The sequence below is a fragment of the Mustela nivalis genome, assembly GCF_964662115.1.
Source record: "Mustela nivalis genome assembly, chromosome: 9".
Classification (NCBI taxonomy): Eukaryota; Metazoa; Chordata; class Mammalia; order Carnivora; family Mustelidae; genus Mustela; species Mustela nivalis.
The window spans coordinates 66373044-66400309 of NC_139028.1; the positions used below are offsets into that span (position 1 = coordinate 66373044).

A 27266-nucleotide genomic window follows, 5' to 3' on the forward strand; every position below is an offset into this window, starting at 1 on the left:
TCACCTATTTAACCCATTTCCCCATTCATCTCCCCTCTGGTAACCATCAGTTTGTTCTCTGTAGTTAAGAGAACTTGGTTTGTCTCTCTCTTTTTTCCCCTATGATCATTCATTTTATTTCTTAAGTTCCACATGAGTGAAATCATGGTATTTTTTTCCAATTTATTTTGCTCCACTTAATACCCTCTAGTTCCATCCACGTCATTGCAAATGGCAAAATTTCATTCCTTTGAATGGCTGATATTCCATTGTATATTATACCACCTGTTCTTTATCTATTCTGAATGATTTTTAAGAAAATATTGATACATCTAATTTATAATATCTCTTTCTCTCTCAGTTTCTGTCATTTCTGGCAACTTGTACACATAAGCATTAGCAATAGTGTTCACACATTTCACTATTTCTACCACCACACACCCCTAGATACCACAAAGAAATATCAAAGCAATTATTTTCACAATAGTGTTTATGACTTTAATCCATATTTATGACTACTGTGACTATAGTCCACTCATTAGTATTGTTGCAGAATCACTGGCAAAGAAATAGAAATGTCCTTCTATCATTTTTTTCTTTCAAATGAGAAGTATTGCACCAAAAAACTCCTTTTTAAACCCCTACACGAGTATTCCATGTGACCATGAAATAGCTACTTATCCAATATTTTTTCAAGAAATTGGCATTTGAAACTGAGACTAAAGGGAGAAAAAAAGATTTTGTCAAATTGATTTGAATTCCCCAAGAAGAATTTCCCAAGAAAAACTGTAGAACTAGGGAGGTATTAAGAGCTGGGCGTTTTACTCAAAGGAGCTTTGGGACAGTTAATCACTCACAGTATAGTGTAAAGTTATTAAAAAGCAAAAGTAGGGAGTTTACCATGCAAAACAGGATATGCAAGCTTATCCAGAAATCAAGGAGTTAGTGATCTGCTGATCTTTAAACACTGGGAAAAAAAACATAATTCTGGTAACCTAGCTTCAGAGTAGGACCAAACTAGCCAGATTATGCTTTTTGTTATACACTATCCTACATTCTTCTTGAATTTGGTAACTCGACATTCTTTTTTCTCCTTCTTTCTCTTTTTCTTCTTTGTCTTAAGCCCCCCTAAAAATAGTCTATTTCATATTCCTTATTACACATATTATCCTAAATAAGTGAGCATGAATTATTTAGAGAATTAATTTCAGCTGGCTGTATTATGAAAGATGACCACCATCTTCAAATTTCCTCATAGGGCCACACTTAGTGCACTGAAAAACAGTAGATTGTTCAATATTTTGAGCAGGAATGAGTTAATATAAGGAAGACAAACCATTCTAACAAATCTCTTTGAGAACAAATGCCAGCACCTCTGAGATAAATAACTCCCTCCCCAGCACCAGGAGTAATGTGGTTAATATTGAAAACTCCCATAGTGTTATAAACTAATGCACACACGGAAACAAGATTTCTTCTAGGACATTAGGACCAGGAGAATTTCAAACTGCAATGAAGTTGGGTTGTCATCTAGGTAAAGAAGAAGCATCTAATGGTGGTTTTTCAAGCAACCTAGGCTAGAACTCAAGAAAAATGACAAAAATCAGTGTTCTCAGTTCCATGGTTTCCATTTCCACAAAGGCTAAGGCAGGGTTCTCAAAATCTTCTCATTTTTTACCTCTGGTTAAGATCTACAGGATTGTTTACTTCTGCCATTACAACATGTATTACAGAATTTCACCAGAATACTCTGGCCAAACTGCCATCCAAAGAACTGAACTTACTTGTTCAATGTTCAATATGGTTGTATGATAATAGCTGAATCATAGTGAGGGATAAAGCCTTTTCACTTCTCATCCAAATTTTCTTCTGCAGGTGTCAGAATCCACAGCAAGAAGACAGAATACCAGTCTCTATGGCATCCATCAATACTTCATATATGAACCCCAGAACTGTAATCTTGATTGGAATTCCTGGACTTGAACATGTGCAGTTTTGGATTGGGTTTCCTTTCTTTGCCTCATGGCTCTTTTGGGAAATATCACTTTACTAATCATCATTCCTACAGAACGCAGCCTGCATCAGCCTGGCAGTGCTGGCAGCCACCGACATAGGACTCTGTGCAGCCATTGCTCCCAAGATGTTGGCCATCTTCTGGTTCAGATCTTGCTCCATGGCCTTTGACACCTGCCTAACTCAGCTGTTCTTCATTCATGCCGTGCAGTGCATGGAGTCTGGCATTCTGTTGGCTATGGCTTTTGACCGCTACATTGCTATCTGTGATCCACTAAGACACACATCCATCCTTACCCCTTCCATCTTGGTTCACATGATAGTAATAGTGGCAATCTGAGATACAGTACTGGTTGGTCTGTAACCCATCCTAATCAAAAGATTGCATGTTTTTCATTCCACTGTAATTGCCCACTCTTACTGTGAGCACATGGCTGTGGACAAGTTAGCTGCAGAAGACATCCAAGTCAATAAAACATGTGGTCTTTTTGTGGGTTTTACCATATGGGGCTTTGACATGATTTTTATCCTCATTTCCTATATCCTTATTTTCCAGGCTGTTTTTCATTTACAACAAAAGGAGGCACGGCTCAAAGCATTTAATACATGTACAGCTCATATTTTTGTTTTTCTTGAATTTTATATTCTTGCCTTCTTCTCCTTCTTCAGCCATCGTTTTGGACATGAAGCTCCCCCTACCCACATTCTTCTGTCTACCACTTATGTCCTTTTGCCACCTGCACTCAACCCTGTTGTCTATGATGTAAAAAACAAGGTAATCCGTAAGCATGTTGCACAGATTTTTCTTCTGAACCATATATCCCACCAGTGATCTATCCAATGCTTTGGTCATGTAGAGAACACTTTCATTTCTTAGAGATGAAGAGACTTTGGACTCTGTGTGTTCATTTTTGGGAACTCACATGCTCTATCATAAAGCTTCTATTTTTACAGTCAGGTTGACATAAAAGGTATCGAGATTAACAATGATACTTGTTTTCTATCTGCAATGCATCTGACTTTGAAGCTTTATCATTTCCTTCATTTTACTTTCTTTGTGTTTAACTTGCATTTCTTTTTACTTCTTCCTAGGGAAGATTTGATTGTTTTTCAAACTTTCCCTTTCGGAATGTATGCATTTTCAAGTATGGATTTATTTTTAACTGTTGCTTTTTTGTATACCACACATTTTGGTATTTTATGTTTTCATTTATTCAATAAAAACAAGACTAATAGTCATTGTGTTTCCGTATTACTTGTAAAATACTGAGATAAAATCATACATATCTGGTTGATTTTTGAAGATGTCTGAGCAATGTAATAGGATTTAGAAATTCTCCCTGAAATGGAAAGCTGGAACAACTAAATAATTGTATGAGAAAATGGATTTTGACTTTGATGACTACCTCATATTCCATAGCAAAATTAATTTAAGGTGAATCATATACCTAAGCATTAAAGAAAAAAATGATAAATCTCAAGTCTGTAAACCAGACCTCATTAGAGAAGGAACAGCCTTGGATCACTGAAAAGTGACCGTGACACTGCTCCAGTGGAACTTGCCAGAAATCCACCTTCTAGGATACCCAAAAGAGCTGTTAGTGGGTTTCTAAGAAACCACTGGCCACTGGGTGCTGCCTGCTTTATTTACTGTAGTATTTGGGCCTTGGAAAAGTTGCAAGAGCTGGAGGATCCCACTGTAGACTAGAGATGGCCAACAAACTGCACTGAGCCTGTGGACTGACCAAATACGAACCAGGGGGAGCAAAACCTTCTCCTTTTGCAATGGCTTACCAGTGCCCTCCCATTGACAAAGTTCAGCATTGCTCCAGCTCAGAAAGAAAAAGTACTCAGAGGGCCAATGTACATTTTCACCAAGAAGGCAAAAAGTGAACTTGGAGCTGAGAGGCAATCAGTCTTTAACCAGCACAACCTGCATGGCAAACAATAAAGTTGTTGGGACATGTACTAGGAACACAATATGGAAGCAGGGGCAGTCTGCCATTTCTCTTCAGTGAGTGTTAGTGCTTGCAGCCTCCTTCACCTATAGAGCTGACAATTAAATATTCTCTTCTACATCCGCTAAAGAAAAGAATGATACAAAAGGACAGGATGAACAAATGGAAATTCATCTTATTCTGATACTGTTGTCAGCAATAGGGTAAGAAAGCTCAGACCAAGTGTAAATACTCAGCTCTCTTGAAATCAAAGCTGAAGGTATTTTAAGAGCTGAGGTACAAGGGGCTATAGGCCAGCTATGTTTCCTAATCGGCTTTCCACTATGAAAATGAATCACGTGGGCTGATGTGAGTTATACTTCAATTTTGCTCATGACTGGATTTTTTTTTAATGAAAATTGCATATAGAACTTTAAAAAAATTCTTTATCTGCATGTATCAGTATAATTTTTTTTCCTCGTTCAATATCTTAGTGTATGGGGTTCCTATTAAAATATCTTGCCTGGGCAAGCCCACATTGGGCTCTCTGCTCGCCAGGGAGCCTGTTTCCTCCTCTCTCTCTCTCTGCCTGCCTCTCTTCCTACTTGTGATCTCTGTCTGTCAAATAAATAATTAAAAATTTGAAAAAAAAATCTTGCCACCTTATTTACTAACTACCTGCTACAAACCATTCATTTGCAGTCACAATGTAGTAGATTGCATTATCAGTTCCTAATAATTACTAAACTCTCCTAATAATGTCATCCATACCAGTCTTCACCCTACGTGAGCATTATTGTTCCATATTAGCCACATCAGTATCCATCAAATGACTTCCATTTGTCAAGGAGATGTAAATGGAGAGACTTAATCACTTGTGAACTAATGCTTTAAAACTCATCATTCACTTTCATAGTGTCTCTTTCTCCACTGACACAACGGAAGTGGTTCACAAAGGGGCTCCATCTTCAGCCTAAGCCCCAGATCAACACTGCATAATGGACGTATCAGTGAGAACTATGCCTTTATTATTACGAGTTCTTGAGATTTAGGAAATTTATATTATCAGAACATTATTTAGTCTGTTTTGATTGATACAGATTATAAATGGCTCCCTGTCTCAGCATTTTCCATTTAGGCAATTACTAAAGGAATAGCCAGGCATCTTACTTAACTACAGTTCAGGACCTTAGCACTCCTTTACCAGAAAACCAACCTAGATTTCCAGATTTCTCTCCCTCTCTCTCTCTCTCTCTCTCTGTTTCCTTACCCTTTTTTTTTTCTTTAGTTTTAGTGACAGCCTAGTCTTAAAATTGCTACAGGACACATATTCTCTGCACCACTCTTATCTCTAAGAAATTATGTTTTGTAAGTGAATCCCTCTTTGCTTATTCCTTTCTAGTTACCCAAGCCCTCTTACAGCAGCTCAAACACGCATAACATGTTCTATTTCTATGTCTTTGCATTTTCTATATTTCTTGATTGCAACTCCACCCTCCCCCAATATCCATGAGGCTCATGTTTACCCTACACTGCAACAGACTATCGCAACCCACCTGCTCTCTAATCCCTGCGTACATACATTTAGAAAGAGAGTGACTGACAGGAATTGTTCTAGACTTCTAACCCTCCTCCCTAGGGGAACCTAACATACATTTTTAAAATAAATCCACAAACAAAGGAATGGTGAGAGAATTGAAAAGTGAAGCATTTGACAATGTTGGGATAAAATCAACCCACTAAATAATTTCAAAGTTAGGTATTGGTCATGTAAAAAATTATAAATAAGTTAATTCCACAGAAACAAGGAAGTACTTGCTTAGGTTGTTAATTGTAAACATGAGTGCCCTCAACAAAGTGAGGTATAATATTTAATAGAGAGAAAGGAAACAATATAATGGTTTGATGAAAACAAGAGCAACTGGGCAATGAAAGCTTTCCTTTGGGGAAAAAGACTGAGAGATAGTTCTCTGGAGTTCTTTCAGTTTTCAAAAGCTTATTTTTTTTTAATAAGACTTGAACATGCTTGCTTGTTTAAAGAAGGATCAAATAGAAAGGCAATACTGGAAAATATGGAAGAAAAGGCAGCTGATGGGGAACCTCTGACTTTGAAGTCATTCTCTAAAGAGAAAATGAAAAAAAAATTAAAGAAGAAAAAGATGTTGTGGGAACAAAATAAAGATCATATTTGCAGAAGAGATTTTAAAAGATGAGTAGAAAGGAAAACAAATGCAATACACTTTAAAGCCAAATTTGTGGAGAAACTGATTGACCACAGGTCTGGTAGGGGAAAAAAAAGAAAAACCAAGGAAGCAAAAGATAAGGAAATATTTCATCCATCCCTTTTACTTACAGTGAATATTGAACATGTAGAATTAATATCTTTTTTCTGATCGTAGAATCAACAACTGAGACAACCTGGTGGTTGGAGTTAGGGAGTTGGCTCATTCCTAGTCGAACACCTAAAATAATTTCTTTTTTACACTTTTCCAGCTTTCTTGAGGTATAATTTGAAAATAAAGTTGTAAGTACAATATGATGAACACCATGATGATTTGATATATGTATATGTTGTGAAGGGATTTTGCCTATCAAATTAATGCACACCTATTAACTCATATTTTTACCTTGTTTTTGTTATTGAGAAGATTGAAATTCTACTCTCAGCAGATTTCATTTACATGATACAGTGTTACATCAACTTATGTGTAATAAACACATTATTAAACATGCAGACACATGGAAGGAAGACAATTCTTATCTTGACAAGTAAAGACACTTCACATAGGAATTTTATTTACTGCTTTTAAGAAAAAGAGTGAAGATGTCTCCCTGACAGCAACAGCACACTCCATTGCAGCCAAAAAGAAACGATCACAACCTCGGACTCTTGTTCTCCTCCATGAACTTTTGTTCAAAACCACTGTCCCCAATTTTCTCCTAAAAATTAGTAATAGCTGACCTTTCCTTTGCCTCTTAGAACTTTTCAATGGTCTGCCATAGTTTGCTTGTCCTGACTTACAACTTCTCTGGTATTCCTGAATCAACTCATTTTGCTAGTAAAATAACTGGCTATTTTATGTCTAAGTTGACAGAGTAAAGAAGAGGAAACTAAGTTTTCAAACATGATTTTGCATGGTATGAGTTTCAGCTGTAGTAAAATTGTATTTATAAAGATAAGCATCTTCTGTTCCCTTAAGCCACAAGTCTAGCCACAGGCCAGAAAGTAAACTAAATTGCTCTCTTCCCTCTTCAGTTTCCAAATTTTAAATTCCTTAGATTTTTTAAAAATATTTTATTTATTTGAGAGAGAATATGCTTGGGGCAGTGGGGAGGAATAGAGGGACAAGCAGACTTCCCACTAAGTGCAGAGCCACACATGGTGCTGGATCCTAGGACCTTAAGATCATGACCTCTGTTAAAGGCAGACACCCAACCAACTGAGCCAGCCAGGTGCACCCCATTTCTTAGATTTTTTTTTACCCCTCACATTCCTAATGATCTCAGATTGACCATGATCTGAACAAGACCCATAACTTGAGATTTCCTGGTTATCGTTCCTTGAAAGTAACACTGCTTTCTGGCTTTGTGTTCAGGCAAGAGATACCTTTCTGCTCCAAAACAGAGCTGAGTTTCAGACATGTCATTAACTCTTTAGGGACAGGTCTGAAAATTGCTCGGGGATCACCTCAGATCCAAAGGCCAAAAAAAGACAGATGATAAAAGACGCTTAGCAAATCCAAATCCTGGCAGACAAAAAAACCTGTTCCATCCAACAATTTTATATTCTAGCCGGCTGTCTGTTTCTCTGGGTGAGTTACTCCACCATGAATCGGAACCTGGGTATAGCTCAGTGTTTCTAACCATAGCAAATGTTAAAAGGTAATGGAAAGGACAGTGAATTAGATGATCTCAGTCTTATGTCTCTCAGTAACATACTTTCCTTTGGCATGCCATGTTATTTTCTCTGACCCAAGTGTATTTATCAATAATATGAGGCATGGACTAGATTCATGTCATTTAGAGATGGAAGTAATGCAAAGGTGACCTAGTAGCGTGTTCTTAATCACATGTGATTTTTTTGAACTGACATCCCAGTTTATTAGTGGCAGGGCAAGAAAAATAAGGTTTTCAGGCTCCTCCTCTAATTTGACTACAAAGTAGTTTTAACATTGCTTGGTTTATCAAAAATAAGAAGGCAGTCTCTGTTTTGGAAAGGAGTGTCTGTCTGTCTGTATGTTTGTGTGTGTTTGCTGTTTGAGCAGGAGAGCTTGTAAGAAATGGAGAGGAGATCGAAGATGGGAGCATATTATTTACTGCCTGTATCTGTTTTGCTATCTGCGTTTGTTACCCTGTAACTTCAGCTCATATCTCATCCCCTGAAATATGGTCTTCTCTTTATCTGCAGTATCAAAATCTTGTATTTTTGTCTCTTCTTCCTTATACTTTATCTTGCCTCGTTTTAAAGTGTCTTCCAATCCCTCTGTCCTTTTTTACTCAGGAACCAGGAATGAACATACAAAATATTACATATATATATAAAATATTATATATAAAGCATTATGTATAATGTGTATTATAGCATATAAATTTCATTTTTATTATTTATTTTTATTATATTTATGTTCTTTATATATTTTGTATCTATGTTCTACTTAAATATTCAATACATTTGAACATTATATGTTTATATAAAATGCATAGCATAGGGCGCCTGGGTGGCTCAGTGGGATAAACTGCTGCCTTTGGCTCAGGTCATGATCCCGGGATCCTGGGATCCAGTCCTGCATCGGGATTTCTGCTCAGCAGGGAGCCTGCTTCCCTTTCTCTCTCTCTCTCTCTGCCTGCCTCTCTGTCTATGTGTGATCTCTGTCTATCAAATAAACAAATAAAATCTTTAAAAAAATGCATAGTACCCCTGGGGATAAAAATATATGTTTATAAAAAAAAAAAAAAAAAAAAAAAAGAAAGGACCAATACCCAACTTTTGTAGCAACATGGACGGGACTGGAAGAGATTATTATGCTGAGTGAAATAAGTCAAGCAGAGAGAGTCAATTATCATATGGTTTCACTTATTTGTGGAGCATAACAAATAGCATGGAGGACATGGGGAGTTAGAGAGGAGAAGGGAGTTGGGGGAAATTGGAAGGGGAGGTGAACCATGAGAGACTATGGACTCTGAAAAACAATCTGAGGGTTTTGAAGGGGTGGGGGGTGGGAGGTTGGGGTACTAGGTGGTGGGTATTATAAAGGGCACGAATTGCATGGAGCACTGGGTGTGGTGAAAAATAATGAATACTGTTATGCTGAAAATAAAAAATAAATTTATAAAAAAAAAATGCATAGTATATACAATTATTTAATAAATATATTTGTAAATTACAAATTTATTAACATGAATAGAAAACTTAATAAGATATTTTATTGATTTAATTTATTAATTATATAATTGTATATAAATTATATGTAATTATACATAAATTTTATAGAAATATAAAATTTATTAATACAAATTTGTTTTATATAATATACATTTATATTATCTATATATACATACAATTTTATATTAAATTTGCATTGTTTATATATGCATATAATTTATGTAATACATTTGTATTATTCACATGTACATACAATTTACATATTACATTTATATTTAATGTATTTGTATTATATATATGCATAGTATTGTATTATCTATATTAATATTTAGTATATATTTATATACAATATATTAGTATTTACATATTTGTATTTATAATGTATGTATTATATACTTATATATATCTTTGTATTATATTGTATATATAATATATAGTATAATTATATGTGTCTATACTATATTTACATATATATTTGTATCTATAATTACATCTTTATTTATTTATAAATATACATTATAAATATATAAACAATACAAATATATATTCGTTTTATAATACAACGTACACAAATATATATTACATGTATATGTATTATAATAGAATATGAATACACATTACTATAAATATATAAATACTTACAAAACTAATATATATTTACATATAATATATATGCTATACTATATGGAATTTTATCCTTACATTATCAGGCATTTCTAAACATATCTAGGATGTATTGCCTTCTCTAGTTCCTTTAGATTTTGCCTTTGTCTACTCATGTCACCTTGACAAGGTATATTCATGTTTATCCCAATGAATTCTAGGGAATCCACAACTTGCTCACCTAAACTCATTTATTTGGGCATCATGGGGAATTGCTTTTCACAAAAATTCCAATTTTAATATATGTCTCTTTATTGCCTTGGTCATAGTCAATGGATATATATATATAGCTACAGAAGGTTATACAACAATCTCCTACTCTCAATGAACTAGTAAAGTATTTTAGATTTTACTGCATTAGGGACTTCCTAGTTATACCCACACATCTATCCTACTGACTGGGAACCACTATTTTTCCTATAATTTTACAACAGTAATCCTTCTAGTTTCTCTTCAAGGAAAAATACATAAAATCCCATTCAGTATTCCCTATTAAATAATTTGACTGTGACAAAATCATAAGGAAAACAGAATGAAACTTTGGGATGACTTTAAGTTTGTAGAATGATTAATGAAAAAGTAAAAATGAGTACATAAAGTTCTCTTAAGGTTTACTGAACAAATTTCTAAAGAAAGAGAACAGGCAAATTTTTAAAATTTCAGAGGTGTGGTGTGAGTGTGAAATGGGATCATTTGTGTGAATTGTAATCAAAAATAGCAAATTATTTTCTTGGTCAACTAACACCAGTAAAATGAATGAAAGTACCAGGTTTAGGTTGAGCTCCATTATGGACAATAGAGTAGCTCAAAACTAATCCTGACTTTTTGCATCTGAAATATATTAATATCAAAATATTTAAGCTACACTCATTTTCTAATAGATCTGTTTTTATATGTTACCATCTTATCCTAATTTGTTGTCTTTATTCCATTAACTTCCTATTTATTTATCTTCCCGACTTTCTGTCTCCTCTAAGATCCAAGAGGACTTACATCATCATCTACCCTATTCTGCTTACACATCCACTCTGAAAGCTAACCGTCCAGAATTATCCCAACGAGTCAAATATGTTCTGCTTCTACTGATAAAACACAGCTCCTTCACATCACTTCCAAGAACTGGATAATGGGTCTGCACACAGTCAACTCAAATAAAATTTGCTGAAAGAACAAAATCTCCTCACTCCCTGATCTGAGAGACAATTTCTAAGATTTGTAGGGAGATATTTTACTCCCTAAACCAGAGAAAATGAGAAGACTGGGAAAGGCTGCTGCTTTCCAGAGATTCTAAACTTTGAACACAATGGACAGGGCTATGGGATTGAGAATATATTCCACAACTTCAAGTGCTACAAAGGCATTTCACTTAATCTGAAGTGTGTCTGGAGTTTGGAGAGGGATATAGACAAAAAAGTTAATGTTTTCATCTGTAGCAGCTTCTGAGGACATTTCAGAACCTAACAACATCAATGCTATTAGAATCATAAATTTCATTTCTACAACTTCCTCATGCACAAATACCCACATTGGCTTTGGGAAAAGATGTTGAGTAATCCTATATGACACAGCCTTAACTTGATTCCCAAAGATTCAAAGTCATAAAGCCACATTTCTATCCATGTTTTTCATGTTATAGAAGAAATTATAAGATTTCCCTTGTTCTGTTTTATTCATGATTTTTCTCTGAATAAGTCTCAGAATCAATGGTTAGAAAAGGATTTATCGACCTGATGAGATCTACAAACATGTCATATCTGAACCCACAAACAGTGATCCTCATTGGGATCCCTGGACTAGAACATGTGCAGTTTTGGATCGGATTTCCCTTCCTTGGAGTGTGCCTGCTGGCTCTGCTGGGGAACATCTTCTTATTAATCATCATCCCTTCAGACCACCGTCTTCACCAACCCATGTACATCTTCCTGGCAGTTTTAGCAGCCACTGACCTAGGTCTCTGTGTAGCCATTGCTCCTAAGATGTTGGCCATCTTCTGGTTTGGCTCCTATTCCATGGCTTTCAATGCTTGCCTCACTCAGCTCTTCTTCATCCATGCCTTGCAGGGCATGGAATCTGGTATCCTATTGGCCATGGCCTTTGACCGCTACATTGCCATCTGTAATCCTTTGAGGCACACATCCATCCTTACACCTCTCTTTCTATTTAGAACGGTATTGATGGTGGCCATCCGGGCAACGGTGCTTGTTGGAATTTTACCCATTCTACTTAAACGCTTGCAACTTTTCCAGTCTGTGGTTATTGTTCATTCCTATTGTGAACATATGGCGGTCGTCAAGCTGGCTGCAGAAGATGTTCATCTTAATAGATCATATGGGCTCTTTGTGGCCTTTGCAATTCTAGGTTTTGATATGATCTTTGTCTTTGTCTCCTACATTCTGATTTTTCAGGCTGTTTTTCGTCTTCCCCAGAAGGAGGCAAGACTCAAAGCATTCAATACATGTACTGCCCATATTGCTGTATTCCTGGAGTTTTATATCCTTGCCTTTTTTTCCTTCTTCAGCCACCGTTTTGGACATGTATCACCCTATGTTCATATCCTCTTGTCTACCATCTATCTGCTTGTGCCTCCTGCCCTTAACCCCATTATCTATGGTGTGAAGACCAAAGAGATCCACATGCGTGTTGCTCAGATTTGTATTCTGAAGCCTGGCACTGAACAGTGATCCAAAAATATTATGACACAGGAAAAAGATATATGCAAATATATGCAAAGTCTTTGTACTATGTCTATGTTAGTGAACATTTATCTGATAAAGATCTTTTTTAAAGGATTTATATTCCTCAAACAAAATAATTCTGAATGTGAGATAAACTTGAGTGAAAAAATAATTATGTATTTATAAGTTCCTATCATCTTTCCACCTCTCTCTCCCTTTCTTCTTTTCTCTTCTCTTATTGCCTTCCTTCCATCATTCTTCCTTGTTTTTTCATCTTCCCTTTTTCACACATCTATTGTATCTTTCTGCAATACCAAGAGGCAGTTTAACATTTGATGTGTAACAGTGACAAAGACATATTCCATGATTTCAAAAGCTCACAGCATAATGATGATATAAAAAACTGAGCAAATATAATTTAATATTATTTAAGCCATGGTAAGAGAATAGAAGAGATTTATTTTCACATGTGAGAAGCAACTAATTTAGATTTTAGAAGAAATCAGAAAAGACCTTATACAAGAAGTCATGGCAAATGTGAAGTTTGAATAATGCATTTTACTTCAGATGGTGAAATGTTATTAACCAAGATTTCAAGTTTTTAAAAGCACTAACTATCATTATAATTTATGTAGATGTGAAGAAGTATATGCAGGTTTGTGTAACTCTAACCTGCTTGAGCGTATGATTTGGGAAAAAGCCAGACTCATCTATGTTTTCATCTGTGATCAAAACACATAAATAATTCTGAAGTAGGGAATAATGTATTAATATAACAGTATTTGATACACGGTTTTATTTAATTTCACAAATATAGTCTTTTTGTTGGGTAAATGAAAAAGTCAACTTTTCAGAATTACCACTAACTAGCTGGCACTGATGGTGATAGCCTTAGAAAGTGTTCATTTTCTGTATTGTGTGGCAACTCATTATGAACTTACTTCCCCCCCCCCCCCCCAAAATGCCATTGGAGAGATTCTGGGAAGTTTTGAGACACAATCCACCAATCTGAGCAAGCTTTTTGATTAGGAACATAACAGCTTCTTTTCTCCCATCTTTCTTATCCTTACTGCTCAGAAGGTCTTACAAGCTAGTGAAGAAAATCCAAAGACTTTAAGTCTAGCCATATCTCCTTTAGTTCCCTTTTCATATCAGACCTACTTGTCCAGTGTCTCTGTGGCTTGAGAGCACATATCCCACCATCACGATCACCACATGGACACCAATAATTTTAACTCAGCTCGTTTCTCTGTTTACCACAGTGGTTTATCTCCCTCCTCTTGATGGTCAAGCTAATGACTTACATAGTTACTTACAGTAGGAAGAGAAGATTAAAGTTTATCTTCTGATGGTCTCAATCTATAAACAGGTGAATATGATATAGGAATGTCTATCAAGTGTTTCCCCAGAGGCATACTGAAGCAATAATTTTAGGGTATGTGGTATATTTGGGAATTGATTCCAGAATAAATTTTGTAAGGGACTGAGTAAGTAAGACAGTGAAGTGAAGAAAGTCAATAATGTGTGTATGAGTGAGCAGATTACTGCTATAAATTACCAGAGCTTTTTCCTGTTGGATGTGTTGGAAAAAGGTAAAGATCACACTTGATACTGTCCCACTGAAGGTCTCAAAACAGCATATTTATCTAGCAATCTCAATCTCTTATTAGATGGTAATTCTCCATCTCTTATTAGAAGGTGATCACCTTCCCAACACTTCTCGCAGGTACCAGTCACAATCAGAGCATGCTCCCCAGGTCAGAGGAAGGGCTCAAACAAAGAGTCATAGGTATCCATTGGAATTAACAGACTATCTACAGGCAATTTATGGAGCAGGATGAGGGTATATGGGCAGTCTTGTTAAGTGTAGCTAAAAAAAAAAAAAAAAATGTTTTATTGGTTAAGCATGCAAAAAAAAAAAAAAAAACCCACAGAAGACATATTCTAAGTTCCTTCATGATTTCACAGAGGTAGACAGAATATGTGACACTGCTGGATGCTTCATAGACTGTACTCCAGACAGATGAATTACCATGAAATAGACTTGTAGAAGAATTATCACATTGGTGTAAGGCACCAGGCAGTCTGACATTTATGGCAAGAGTTCTAAATTGGAGTATCAGCTATTTAGAAGAGCAACTGGAAACACTGGCTTTCCAGTACATGGAGAATTTCTCCACTATCTGATCTAATGGGATATTGAATTTGGTTAATACGGCCTTTTCTACCGGGAGGGACAGGGCGTCTTTAGTTTCCCAGGAAGACAACATGGTGCTCATTGGATTATTTATTTATTTATTTATTTAGGATAATCTTGCCTGTCCTCACCAGATATACTGAGGCATATTGGATTAAATTATTCTCCTAAAGTAATTTTTATAATATGATTCTACATATATTGTGGGACTATATGGAGCCTTTTAAAAGAAAGAAAAAAAGAAAAATCATTTTAAAAGGATTTTTCTTTTAAAAGTCTTTTAAAAGAAAAAGCCTTTTAAACGAAAGATAGGCAAAAAAAAGTGATATTTCCAAATAAGATAAAGTAAATGTCTTCAGATAAAAGTATGGAATATAGTAATGAAGGAAACTTTAAATCCCTATGCCACTATCTGATCGAGATCCAAAACAGGTACAAGAGCTATTCATCTATTTATCCATTTATTAATTCATTCATTTTGTTTTAACTCAGTATATATATCTTGCACATAGTATGAAAGGCAGTCCCTGTTTTCAAGAAATTCTGTCAAAGAAAACAGTATTACACAAAGATTAAAAGCATAGATATTGTGAACAGACTGATCTAGGCTTGACGTTTAATTCAACTGTCTATTAGTTATGCGTTATAAAAAAAAACAACTAAAATATTTAAACTGAGTGTGGTTTTCCTCATCTTTATAATTGGGATAATGTCAATTGCCTAAAAGAACTATTGCATGAACATTACAATTTAAAATGTGTTTTAAGCATAGCATACAATGATAGGGTGCTTAAAAGATAGTCATTATCATTATTAAAATTGTTAACAATAATAATGAGGGCAGACATTAAAAATCCAGTATAAAATACAATGGAGTAATTGCTTAGATAGTTACCTGAAATAAGAGAAATAAGAGGGAGTAGGGAAACACTGGATGTGTATTTTTTGTTGCTTCTATTGCAAAATGTTAATATTTTAAAGAAAATCTTACTACATTAAGATTTATATTCTCTTCAGTCCTCTTGACATACAGCTTCTTGTTCTGAATTAAAATAAGAATGTCAATTTTTTAAGAATACCTATTTTTAAAAGAAATGCAAATTTATTTATTTATTTATCTATTTATTGTTTGCTTATTTTCTAAGGGAGCAATTAACAAAACTAAAAGGTAACCCATGAAGTGGGAGAAGATATTTGCAAACAATGTGTCTGATAAAGGGTAGTGTCCAAATGTTTATAAAGAACTCACCAAACTCAACATCTAAAAAATAAATATTCCAGTTAAGAAATGGGCAAAAGACTGAATAGATAGTTTTCCAAAGAAGACATTCAGGTGGCTAACAGACACGTGAAAAGATGTTTAACATCACTCATCATCAGCAAAATACAAATAAAAATCATGATGAGATGCAACTTACACAGATCAGAATGGCTAAAATTAGCAACACAAGAAACAGCACATGTTGGCGAGGGTGCAGAGAAAGGGGACCCTCTTGCACTGTTGGTGGGAATACAGACTGCACTAACCGCTCTGGAGAATAGATTGGAGGTCCTGCAAAAAAGTAAAAAATAGAATCAATCTACAATCCAGCATTTTACTACTAAGTATTTACCCAAAGGATATAAAAATACAGAGTCAAAGGGGTACATGAACCCTAATGTTTATAGCAGCATTATCAACAATAGCCAAACCATAGAGAGAGCTCAGATGTCTATTGACTGATTAATGGATAAAGAACAGGTGGTATATATACATACACACACACACACACACACACACAATGGGATATTATTCAGCTATCAAAAAGAATGAAATCTTGCCATTTGCGATGACATGGATGGAGTTAGAATGTATTATGCTAAGTGAAATAAGTCATTCAGGAAAAAAAAAACAGCTTATGATTTCATATGTGGAATTTAAGAAAGAAAACAGATGAACATATGGGAAGGGGGAAAGAAAAAAAGGAGAGAAGGAAACAAGCTATAAGTGACTCTTATTGATAAAGAATAAGTTGATAGATGGAGGTGGGGGGATGGGCTAGAAGGGTGATGGGTATTATAGAGGGCACTTGTGGTGAGCAGTGGACATTGTATATAAATGATGAATTACTGAATTCTAATCCAGAAACCAACGTTGCACTGTTTAGCAAAATTTTAAATAAAAGAAAATAGAATAAAAAAGAAATTAAACAATTAAAAATAGAAAAAAAGGTAACAAATTTTATAAATCATAAAATATTTGATACATGGACACTTTATTACTTCTTTTTTTTTACATTTTATTTATTTATTTGAGAGAAAAAGAATGAGAGAGCATAAGTCAGAGGCAGAAGGGGAGGGATAAGGGGACTACCCACAGGGAGCCCAATGCAGAGCTCAATCCCAGGACCCTGGGATCATGATCTGAGCTGAAGGCAAAGCTTAACTGACTGAGCCACCCAAGCTCCTTTATTACATATAATTGAAAATAATTTTAGGGAAAACCTGAAGTTAATTTGTATAAAAATTTCAACTGGTGTCCATGCCTTTATGTTCACATACCAATGTGAGATCAATTAGAGAGAAAATTCCTTTGTGTATTCTACTCAAGCACCTCCTTCAAAACCAGAGCAGAATTAATTTAATTCTACATTGTATTTATTTATTTTCTAGTTTGTGGAGGTATAACTGACATATAACATTATTTAAGATGTACAATATATTGATTTGATACACTTATATATTTCAAAATAATACCACCCTCGTGTTAGCTAACAGAAACATCATGACATATAATTACCATTTCTTTTTTATTGTGAGGACATTTAAAATGTTCTCTTTTAATACCTTTCAAGTATGTAATACAGTATTGCTAACCATAACCACTATAATATGCATTAGACCCCCTGAACTTATTCATCTTATAACCAGAAGTTTATACTATTTGATCAACATCTACCCTTTTCCTCTATCCTCTGTCCTCTAGTCCCTGATAACCACCATTCTACTTCTGTTTCTAGGAGTTTGACTCTTTTAGATTTCACATATAAGTGATATGTATTTGTCTTTGTGTGATTTATATCACTTAACTTAATACCCTCAATTTGCCAGGCATGGCCAGCAACCCCTGTACCAATGGATAAGATGTTACTCTAAACTTTGCTGTGAAAGACGGGAAAACACAATGCAGTCAATACTCAGAAAATAAGACCCTTTGCTCTTCTTTGCTCTTGCTTTTATTGGTCCTTCAGGATAATCACAAATCCTTATCACTGTTTTTCCAGCATGTGACCTGTGATAAGGGGTCTTACTGAAACTAGGAGGACCTGTTGATGGGACAGAAACAAAAGCTAATCAGAGTGTTCTACCAGTGCTGAACACAGTGTGAGGGACAATGCATACAACTCTTAGATGACAGGGCGGCTATTTTGGCTAAGAAAACTTTGGGGACGGCAGCTCCCCTCAGCATTCCAATGGCAGAGCGGTCACACAGGCCTTGGCATTCCAAAAACCTACTCCCTTCTTGAAAATCCTCCATCACCCTCAACAGCCTCCTTGTTACATTTTAGCAAGCCAGGTATTATGACTGATTTCATGCTCTGCATTAACCCCAACACTAATGTCCATCCATGTTGTGGCAAACAACAGGATGTCTTTCTCATAGGTGGATAATCTTCCATTGTGCGTGTGTGTGTGTGTATCCACTCACCCACTAACAGACACTTAGACTATTTCTATATCATGGCTATTGTGAATAAGCTGTAATAAACATGAGAATAGAGATATGTCTTTGAAATCCTATTGTCATTTCCTCTGACTATATACCCTGAAGTATGATTACTGATTATATGGTAGTTCTATTTTTAATTTCTTGAGGAACTTCCATACTGTTTTCTATAGGGCTATACCAATTTACATTTCCGCCAACAGTCCATCTTTTCATTTTTATTTTTTAATTTTTTTACATTTATTTATTTATTTTAGGCGGGGGGATGGCGGAAGGGCAAGGGCAGAGGGAGAGGGAGAGAGATAATCTCAAGCAGACTCCCTGCTGAGTGTGAAACCCAACTCAGGTCTCAATCCCAGGACCCTGACATGACCGAAGTTGAAATCAAGAGTCAGATACTTCACTGACTGTGCCACCCAAGCGTTCTTGCCCCATAATAACAAAAAATGACATCAAATTATACATCAAATTATTTTGGAGAAAAAATGCTTTTTGCCTCTAGTTTTATTTTACATGCTGACTGTACTTGGTATGAGAGAAACCACAGCTAAATGATAATGCATGTAAGAAAGTCAGCTGGTATAGCCCACAGATCAAAAGTACTGCATATCTGAGATGCATTCAGAGCTCCTTTTATTTTCTTTTAAAGATTTTATTTATTTATTTGACAGAGAGGCAGAGAGATACAAGTAGGCAGAGAGGCAGGCAGAGGGGCGGGGAAGCATGCTCCCTGCTGAACAGAGAGACCAATATGGGGGCTCAGGCTCAGGACCCTGAGATCATAACCTGAGCTGAAGGCAGAGGCTTAACCCACGGAGCCACCCAGGTGCCCCAGCATTCAGAGCTTATTAGATGTAACCTCGAACATGTTGTTTTAAACTTTATGCTTTAATTTCCTCATCTGATGAAAAAATAATAATACAAATCTTGTGATTGTGATAGAACAGTTATATGGAATCATTTAGTTTTGTATCTAAATGATACTAAGAAGTACAAATGTTATTTCTTCTCTATAAGGTGGAAAACTTTGTCAGTCATCTGTAAACTAAACAAACTATACAAACCAGAATTAAAAGCAACCTATGTTATTAAACAACTTAGAATTCTTATCATTCTTTTTTAAAAAATATTTTATATATTTGACAGAGAGAGAGAGATCACAAGTAGGCAGAGAGGCAGACAGAGAGAGAGGGGGATGCAGGCTCCCTGCCGAGCAGAGAGTCTGATGTGAGGCTCAATCCAAGGACCTTGAGATCATGACCTGACCCAAAGGCAGAGGCTTAACCCACTGAGCCACCTAGGTGCCCCAGAATTCTTACCATTCTGAAAGCATAATTTCAAGGCTCTGGCAACTGTCTTTAATTATAAGGAGAATATGTTAGACAAAAATCTATTTCTTCTGTGGCCAACAGAGTTTATATATTTCAAGAGTGGGTGATAAAAAGAAGGTAAATTTTAGTTCATTATTGCTATAAACTCTATGGAAACACATCACCATAGTGTGAATTATGTAAATTATGCCACATAGTGCCATTGTATGTGTGTGGGGGGGCTTCTATTAATGGAGATTTTCCAATAGCAAGTGAATAATCCTCTATAAGGATGGGCATTCTTCATGTGGCAGATGGAATTAGAAGAAAATCACAGCAGCTCTTAGTACCACTGGTTGGGTTGAGTCCGAGCTAAGAGGATTTATAATTATTTTCACTCAGTAGAAGTACGAACTGATGGATGGATTGTTGGCATATTTAATTAATGAGGACATCTGAGCGCTTCTTTCTTCTATATGACCTTACATCCCATATCTGTACCCAATCCAACTTTTTCCTCCCCTGGAATTGAGCCTAAGGTTGAGAGTCTTTTTTTTTTTTTTAATTTTTTATTTTTTATAAACATATATTTTTATCCCCAGGGGTACAGGTCTGTGAATCACCAGGTTTACACACTTCACAGCACTCACCAAAGCACATACCCTCCCCAATGTCCATAATCCCACCCCCTTTTCCCAAACCCCCTCCCCCCAGCAACCCTCAGTTTGTTTTGTGAGATTAAGAGTCAATTATGGTTTGTCTCCCTCCCAATCCCATCTTGTTTCATTTATTCTTCTCCTACCCACTTAAGCCTCCATGTTGCATCACCACTTCCTCATATCAGGGAGATCATATGATAGTTGTCTTTCTCTGCTTGACTTATTTCGCTAAGCATGATATGCTCTAGTTCCATCCATGTTGTTGCAAATGGCAAGATTTCATTTCTTTTGATGGCTGCATAGTATTCCATTGTGTATATATACCACATCTTCTTGATCCATTCATCTGTTGATGGACATCTAGGTTCTTTCCATAGTTTGGCTATTGTGGACATTGCTGCTATAAACATTCGGGTGCATGTGCCCCTTTGGATCACTACGTTTGTATCTTTAGGGTAAATACCCAATAGTGCAATTGCTGGGTCATAGGGCAGTTCTATTTTCAACATTTTGAGGAACCTCCATGCTGTTTTCCAGAGTGGCTGCACCAGCTTGCATTCCCACCAACAGTGTAGGAGGGTTCCCCTTTCTCCGCATCCTCGTCAGCATCTGTCATTTCCTGACTTGTTGATTTTAGCCATTCTGACTGGTGTGAGGTGATATCTCATTGTGGTTTTGATTTGTATTTCCCTGATGCCGAGTGATATGGAGCACTTTTTCATGTGTCTGTTGGCCATCTGGATGTCTTCTTTGCAGAAATGTCTGTTCATGTCCTCTGCCCATTTCTTGATTGGATTATTTGTTCTTTGGGTGTGAGTTTGCTAAGTTCTTTATAGATTCTGGACACTAGTCCTTTATCTGGTTGAGAGTCTTTTTACAGTGGGGCAGGGACCAGAAGAGAAGCTAACCTCTTGAGTTACAGGAGGAAGACTGCTGTGGTGCAGAATAGGGCATGCTGTCTCAACTAGAAACAGATGTATGCTGTCGTGTCTGGGCTTTCATGAATCCCAATAAATTTCTGTATACATAACCCAAAGTGTTTTGGCTACCTTGGAATCTCTAGATTCACAAAATTGAGAGTAGACTAATTAGATGTGCATGAGCTAATGAGGGAAGCACTGGCAAATAATCATGAGTGAGAATGATATAAATGTTTGGAGACATAATATAGAACTTTGGAGAGGAGGTAGAAACTAAAGAATCATTTATGATGAAAATGAAAGAAAGCTGAGTGTAGCAAATTCTATTTTTCAAGAATGGCTAATAACCATGTCTTCTGTAACAGACACATTTCTGTTATATGATCTTGCTTCTCCTCATTTAAGAACGGACTCTTGCCTATATCTTTGAATATGCTTGAGACCCTTCAACTGCCATGAATACAACAGAAGTCAATCTGTGCCAGGTCTTGGCAGAGTCCTTAACTGTTATCACAGCTTTTCCTATTTGCATGCCATGTAAGAACCCGTGGGTTCTAATCTGATGGAACAGGAGTCAGTGCAGAGGTAGACTGAGCTGTCTAACCTATGAGTAAAGGGGAAGGCTTCAGTGTCCAGTCATGGATTCCTATCTGCAGCTGCTTGAAGGACTCCAAGTAAGAACTACACAACTGAGTCCAAACCATCAATAGAACCTTGAGAAAAAAAAATCATAATATATCATTTAAGTGTTGGGGTGTTTTATTACACAACATTAATTAAAATTTAAGAAAAAAATAAATTTAAGTGTTGGATTCTGCTGTAACAAAAACCTAAAACATGCAGCACTGGCGTTGAGTGCATGGACAGAAGCTTGAAGGGTAGTGGTAAGACTGTTAATGAAGACTTTAACTAGAATAACAAAATTGTTGCTGTGTGTTAGAGAAGAAAGCAATCTGTGCTTTGTGATGGTGGAAACAAACCTGTCACCTTCATTAAGGTAGAAAGCAAACAATATACCTAATGAACTGATGTATTTGATGAAGGAAACTTCTGGGTAATGTTGAAAGTGCCACTTATAATACAATATGTATAGATAAAATAATTTAAAGAAATAAGTGTTTAACAGTCAAATAGTACTCATAAAAACCATAAAACTTCAGGTATTTCTGAGTTGGAATGCATAATTGTTTTTCATTCACTTTTTATCTAGACATTATATACTCTTAAAGTAAAAAGTGTGCATTTTAAAAATATTTTATTGGTCATAGGAACTGTTTGGTTAGACTGAAAAGGATAAAGATAGCTCATAATGGGTTTCATAATGACAACTACATTCTGATGGAGAGGACATGCCCCAGTTACATTCCCACATGGAATCCTTCTCTTGTTTTGGTTATTCCTGTTCCCATGAACCCTCAAATCTGGCAGACATTATCTCTGCCTCTAGCCTAAGAAGATTTCCAGCTCCATATCACAGGTATCCTATCCACCTCAGATATCAGCCTCAATTTCTATGACAGTGGAAGATCCACAGCACCCGCTCCCGCATTTGCTTAGTCCGAGCCCCATAAATCAGGGGGTTGACCATGGGAGGCACAAGAAAGTAGAGATTGTCAATAATAATCTGTAGATAGGAAGCCATATGGTAGCCTAAAATCTGGGCCAGGACAGAGAAGACAACAGGAGAATAAAAGAGAGCTATAATACAAAGATGGGAGCCACAAGTACTGAGAGCTTTGCCCCGTGCCTCCCAAGAGGGGATCTGAAAGACAGCATGAAGGATCAGCCCATATGACAGAATGATAAAAAATAGATCAAATCCCACAGATGCTACAATAACCATGAGGCCATAGACAATGTGGTTGGACACGTCTCCACAGGCTATCTGCACCACAGCCATGTAGGCACAGTAGGAGTAAGCTATGATGTGAGTTTGGAAGCCTTCCAGTCTTTTTGCCAGGATGGGTGCTGGAGTCAACACTGCCACTGCCCTTGACAGGACAGCCAGTGCCATCTTTCCAAGCATGCTGTTAGCAAGGATGGTTGTATATCTCAGAGGGAACCAGATAGCCACAAATCTGTCAAAAGCCATGGCTAAGAGGATCCCAGACTCCATGACGTAAAAGGAAGGGATAAAAAACATCTGTGTGAGGCAGGCCTTGAAGCTGATCTCTTTGGCATTCATCCAGAAGATACCCAGCATGCGAGGCACAGTGACACTGACAAGGGACAGGTCAACAATAGACAGCATGGCCAGTAGGAGAAACATGGGCTCCTGAAGACTCTTCTCCACTCGGATGATGCATAAGATGGTGGCATTCCCAATAACTGTAATGACAAATACCAAGAAAAAAGGCACAGAGAACCAGCCATGGGAAGATTCTAGGCCAGGAATTCCAGCCAGGACAAATATCAGGGGTTGAGGAATGGAGTTGTTGCAAGAGGTCATCCCTAACCTGAGCTCCTCAAAGTCTGATTCCTAGGGAGAAAGAAACAAAAGACACTTTGAAACCACTGCATCATTTGACCTAAAATGCTGTGTATTCTAGTTTACAATGATAATCATAATTATATTATATAAACTAATGATCAAATGAATGCTTCAGCTACCTAAAGTATGGAGGGAGATAATTCTAGACTACTGTCTCTGCAGAAGCAGTCTCAGGGATAAATGCTCAATAAAGAGATATAAACTCCATACTTTAGATTTTCATGTGGCTCTGATCCTACTTAATAACCAATGTGTGCAATCCTATAGGACTTTTTCCCAGATATACCGTCTGATGGGAGACCCAACATTTCCGACATTATAGGCAGGAGGTAGGGTAAGGACAAGCTATGAAGCATGGTTTTAATATAAAATTGAGGCAGTTGAATTCATCATCCCAGAGTCTTCAGTTCTTAAGTCTGACTTTGGTACTTTGAAATTCTTCTCTGGACTCTTTGTTTTGATTTTGACAGAGAATCTAAGAATTCTGCCAATTTTATACCTGAAAAGCATGATGTTATTTTGGAGCAATAACTAATATTTTGGATGACAAAGGTGGTGTCCAAAAGGCCTCAATTCATAATAATTTAGTATTAAAGTCCCAGATTATTCAATAAGGCATGGTTAGGGAGTGGGCCAAAGTAAAGGCAAATGAATAACCTTTTATGTATATGTGTATTTATGTGGGGAATATGGTTAAGGTTAGTGGTAATACATATTTCTATAGAAATTAAGACTATTATATTTGTTAAATATTTTAACCTACAACTATTTTGAATCAAAATGCATATTTACAAATTTATAAGTTATTTGATTAAATTCAAAAAGAGTGTATTTAATGAATACATTAGAAGTAGAAATCAGGGGCGCCTGGGTGGCTCAGTGGGTTGCGCCGCTGCCTTCGGCTCAGGTCATGATCTCAGGGTGCTGGGATCGAGTCCCACATCGGGCTCTCTGCTCAGCGGGGAGCCCACTTCCCTCTGTCTCTCTCTGCCTGCCTCTCCATCTACTTGTGATTTCTCTCTGTCAAATAAATAAATAAATAAAATCTTTTAAAAAAAAAAAGAATTAGAAATCAAACAAGTGTATAATAAATACAAAAATAACAAAGGAGTAAGACTTTTTCTTATACTATGAATGAAATTAAATTCCACTATTAAGGTTTAGACTCCATATTTTATTAGAAACACTCTAACTACATATTTATAAAAGATAATCACAGAAGAAAAATTTCTATATAAGCTGAAAATAAAGAGATAGAAAATATAACACAAAGTTGCTCTAAAAGTAAAAGTATAGTAATCATACTGTGACCTTTTTGTTTTGATTGTCAATGAACTCAGGTTATTTGTATGTGGTTTTTTTTTTTGCTAATTTATTTATTCTAAATATTTAAAATCCCCAAATAGAGTGGCATATCTGTGTCATCTATGCATCATAAAATGAGTTATTCAGATCTAAGAATTTCTTTTTTTTTTTTTTTTTTTTTTTTTTTTTTTTTTTTTTTTTTTTTTTTAAAGATTTTATTTATTTATTTGACAGAGAGAAATCACAAGTAGATGGAGAGGCAGGCAGAGAGAGAGAGAGGGAAGCAGGCTCCCCGCTGAGCAGAGAGCCCGATGCGGGACTCGATCCCAGGACTCTGAGATCATGACCTGAGCCGAAGGCAGCGGCTTAACCCACTGAGCCACCCAGGCGCCCCAGATCTAAGAATTTCATATACCAACTGCATTTGGCAAAAAGCGTACCACAGCCAAATGATAGATAGGCAGACTGCCTGGAAAGTAACTTGGAACAGTAAAAATAGCCAAGTTTTTGAGATAATATATGTCTGGAATACACTCTCAGTCCTGTCACTTAAGTGATTTGTCCAAGTTGTTTAAGTCTTTAAGTCTCATTTCCTCATCTCAAAAGTGGGATGAGGTTTACCTTTCAAAGCTTGCAGTGAGGATGAAATCCATCATTAAAGTCCAACATTGTATAAAATATGCATCATGCTTTGGTGTTCTATAAATGCAAATTTTCTTCCTTTTCTATGAAGTAAAAATTTTGAGATATTCAAAAAAAAAAAATCCTTTTTGTTTGATTCTTGGAAAGAACTCTAACTAGAATAATAAAGTTGAATTGAGATCGCAAAAAAGAATATTTAATGGTCCTAACATTTTTATCCTCAAATATTTTTAGATTCATTATTTGTTAGAGAACAAAAAATAATATGTAGTGTCACCAGAAATAGTGACCCATGGCTGGTTCCCTGGCCAAAAAAAGGATGCTAAAAAATTTTAATAGGTATATTTTAGTTCAATAAGGGAAATGAACCTATCACAAATACACACAGAAAAGACAGCCCTGTGAAACCAGAAGCTCACTACCAGTGGGAGTTTCCATGTAGAAACTGAATGATGATCTATCTATAAGTAATAATGTAGATGAAAATTTCTCCATGTGACGGGGACATCAGGACATTAGTGTGTTAAGCAACATGGTAAAGTTTTGTCTGAGTGATCAGGAACAGTTGCCAGCCAGGAACAAACATATCAACACTAATTATAAGTAGAGACACCATCAATCTGGACATAAAATTTAGAAATGAGCCTATTATTTTTTAGAGAATGTAACTGGGAATTCTAAAGACTGTGGACCCCAATCTTGGCCTTACAAGAATTGGTGATAGTAGTATGTGGTTTAAAAGAAATAATAAAAAATTTGAGAATCTCTTTTTCCTTACATGACTTTGCATCCCAGGATTTTGTACTCTTTCCTCATCCCTTTCTCCCTTTTCCTAGAGTAATACCTGTAGATAGTTGTGAGTCTGGTCACAGTAGGACTGGGACCAGCAAAGCATCCATCTGCTTCAAGTATGAAGAAAACCTGTTGATGGCCAGAATAAGATGGAGTGTCTAAGCTGGAGGCAGATTTATGCTGGTTTGTTCTGGTTCTTCTGGGTCCTCAGTGGCCTCTCTGTTGGGAAAAATGCCATACCTAGCTTGGACATTCTGGGAAATGCATCTTAGAGCCAATTACTAAGGATACCACGGGAGGATAAGAGCAGATAATTAAGGAGCACTGTAAATATAACTGTTGGTCTATGTTAGGAACTTGAGGGAGAAAGAGTAAGGATTATGGGAGAATCACTTAGGATGGAAATTAAAGAAATCCTACAGTAACAGAGGGCAGAGCTGCTTACTGCTATAATCACATACAAATCGCTTTAGTTTGCTTCAAAACCAGTAGTTTAAACCATTTTCATTTCCAGTGACTTTGGGGACCCCATAACTAAAACTTAAACTAAAATTAAGAATCTTGATTTCCGGGTGGGATTATGGACATTGGGGA

The 27266-nt window shown here is 36.2% G+C and overlaps 2 protein-coding genes and 2 pseudogenes across 4 annotated transcripts in view; 3 read left to right on the top strand and 1 right to left on the bottom strand.

Annotated features, from left to right (window-relative positions):
• LOC309840223 (olfactory receptor 51A4-like) overlaps positions 1–25629 on the top strand; it is a 263349-nt pseudogene extending 237720 nt beyond the window's left edge. The window contains exon 2 of the transcript in view: positions 25378–25629. The product of the transcript in view is annotated as an olfactory receptor 51A4-like (transcript). The remainder of the gene's footprint in view (positions 1–25377) is intronic.
• On the top strand, positions 1895–2824 carry LOC309840212 (olfactory receptor 52A1-like; annotated as a pseudogene). The gene has a single exon. The product of its transcript is annotated as an olfactory receptor 52A1-like (transcript).
• LOC309840138 (olfactory receptor 52A1-like) lies at positions 11706–12656 on the top strand (the record flags this gene model as incomplete). The annotated part of the gene is made up of 1 exon (XM_082682204.1): positions 11706–12656. One exon carries the CDS (start codon positions 11706–11708, stop codon positions 12654–12656), a length of 951 nt encoding a protein of 316 aa, XP_082538330.1.
• Positions 22947–23891, bottom strand: LOC309840169 (olfactory receptor 52K1-like; the record flags this gene model as incomplete). The annotated part of the gene is made up of 1 exon (XM_082682242.1): positions 22947–23891. One exon carries the CDS (start codon positions 23889–23891, stop codon positions 22947–22949), a length of 945 nt encoding a protein of 314 aa, XP_082538368.1.
• Positions 25630–27266: the final 1637 nt, after the last annotated feature.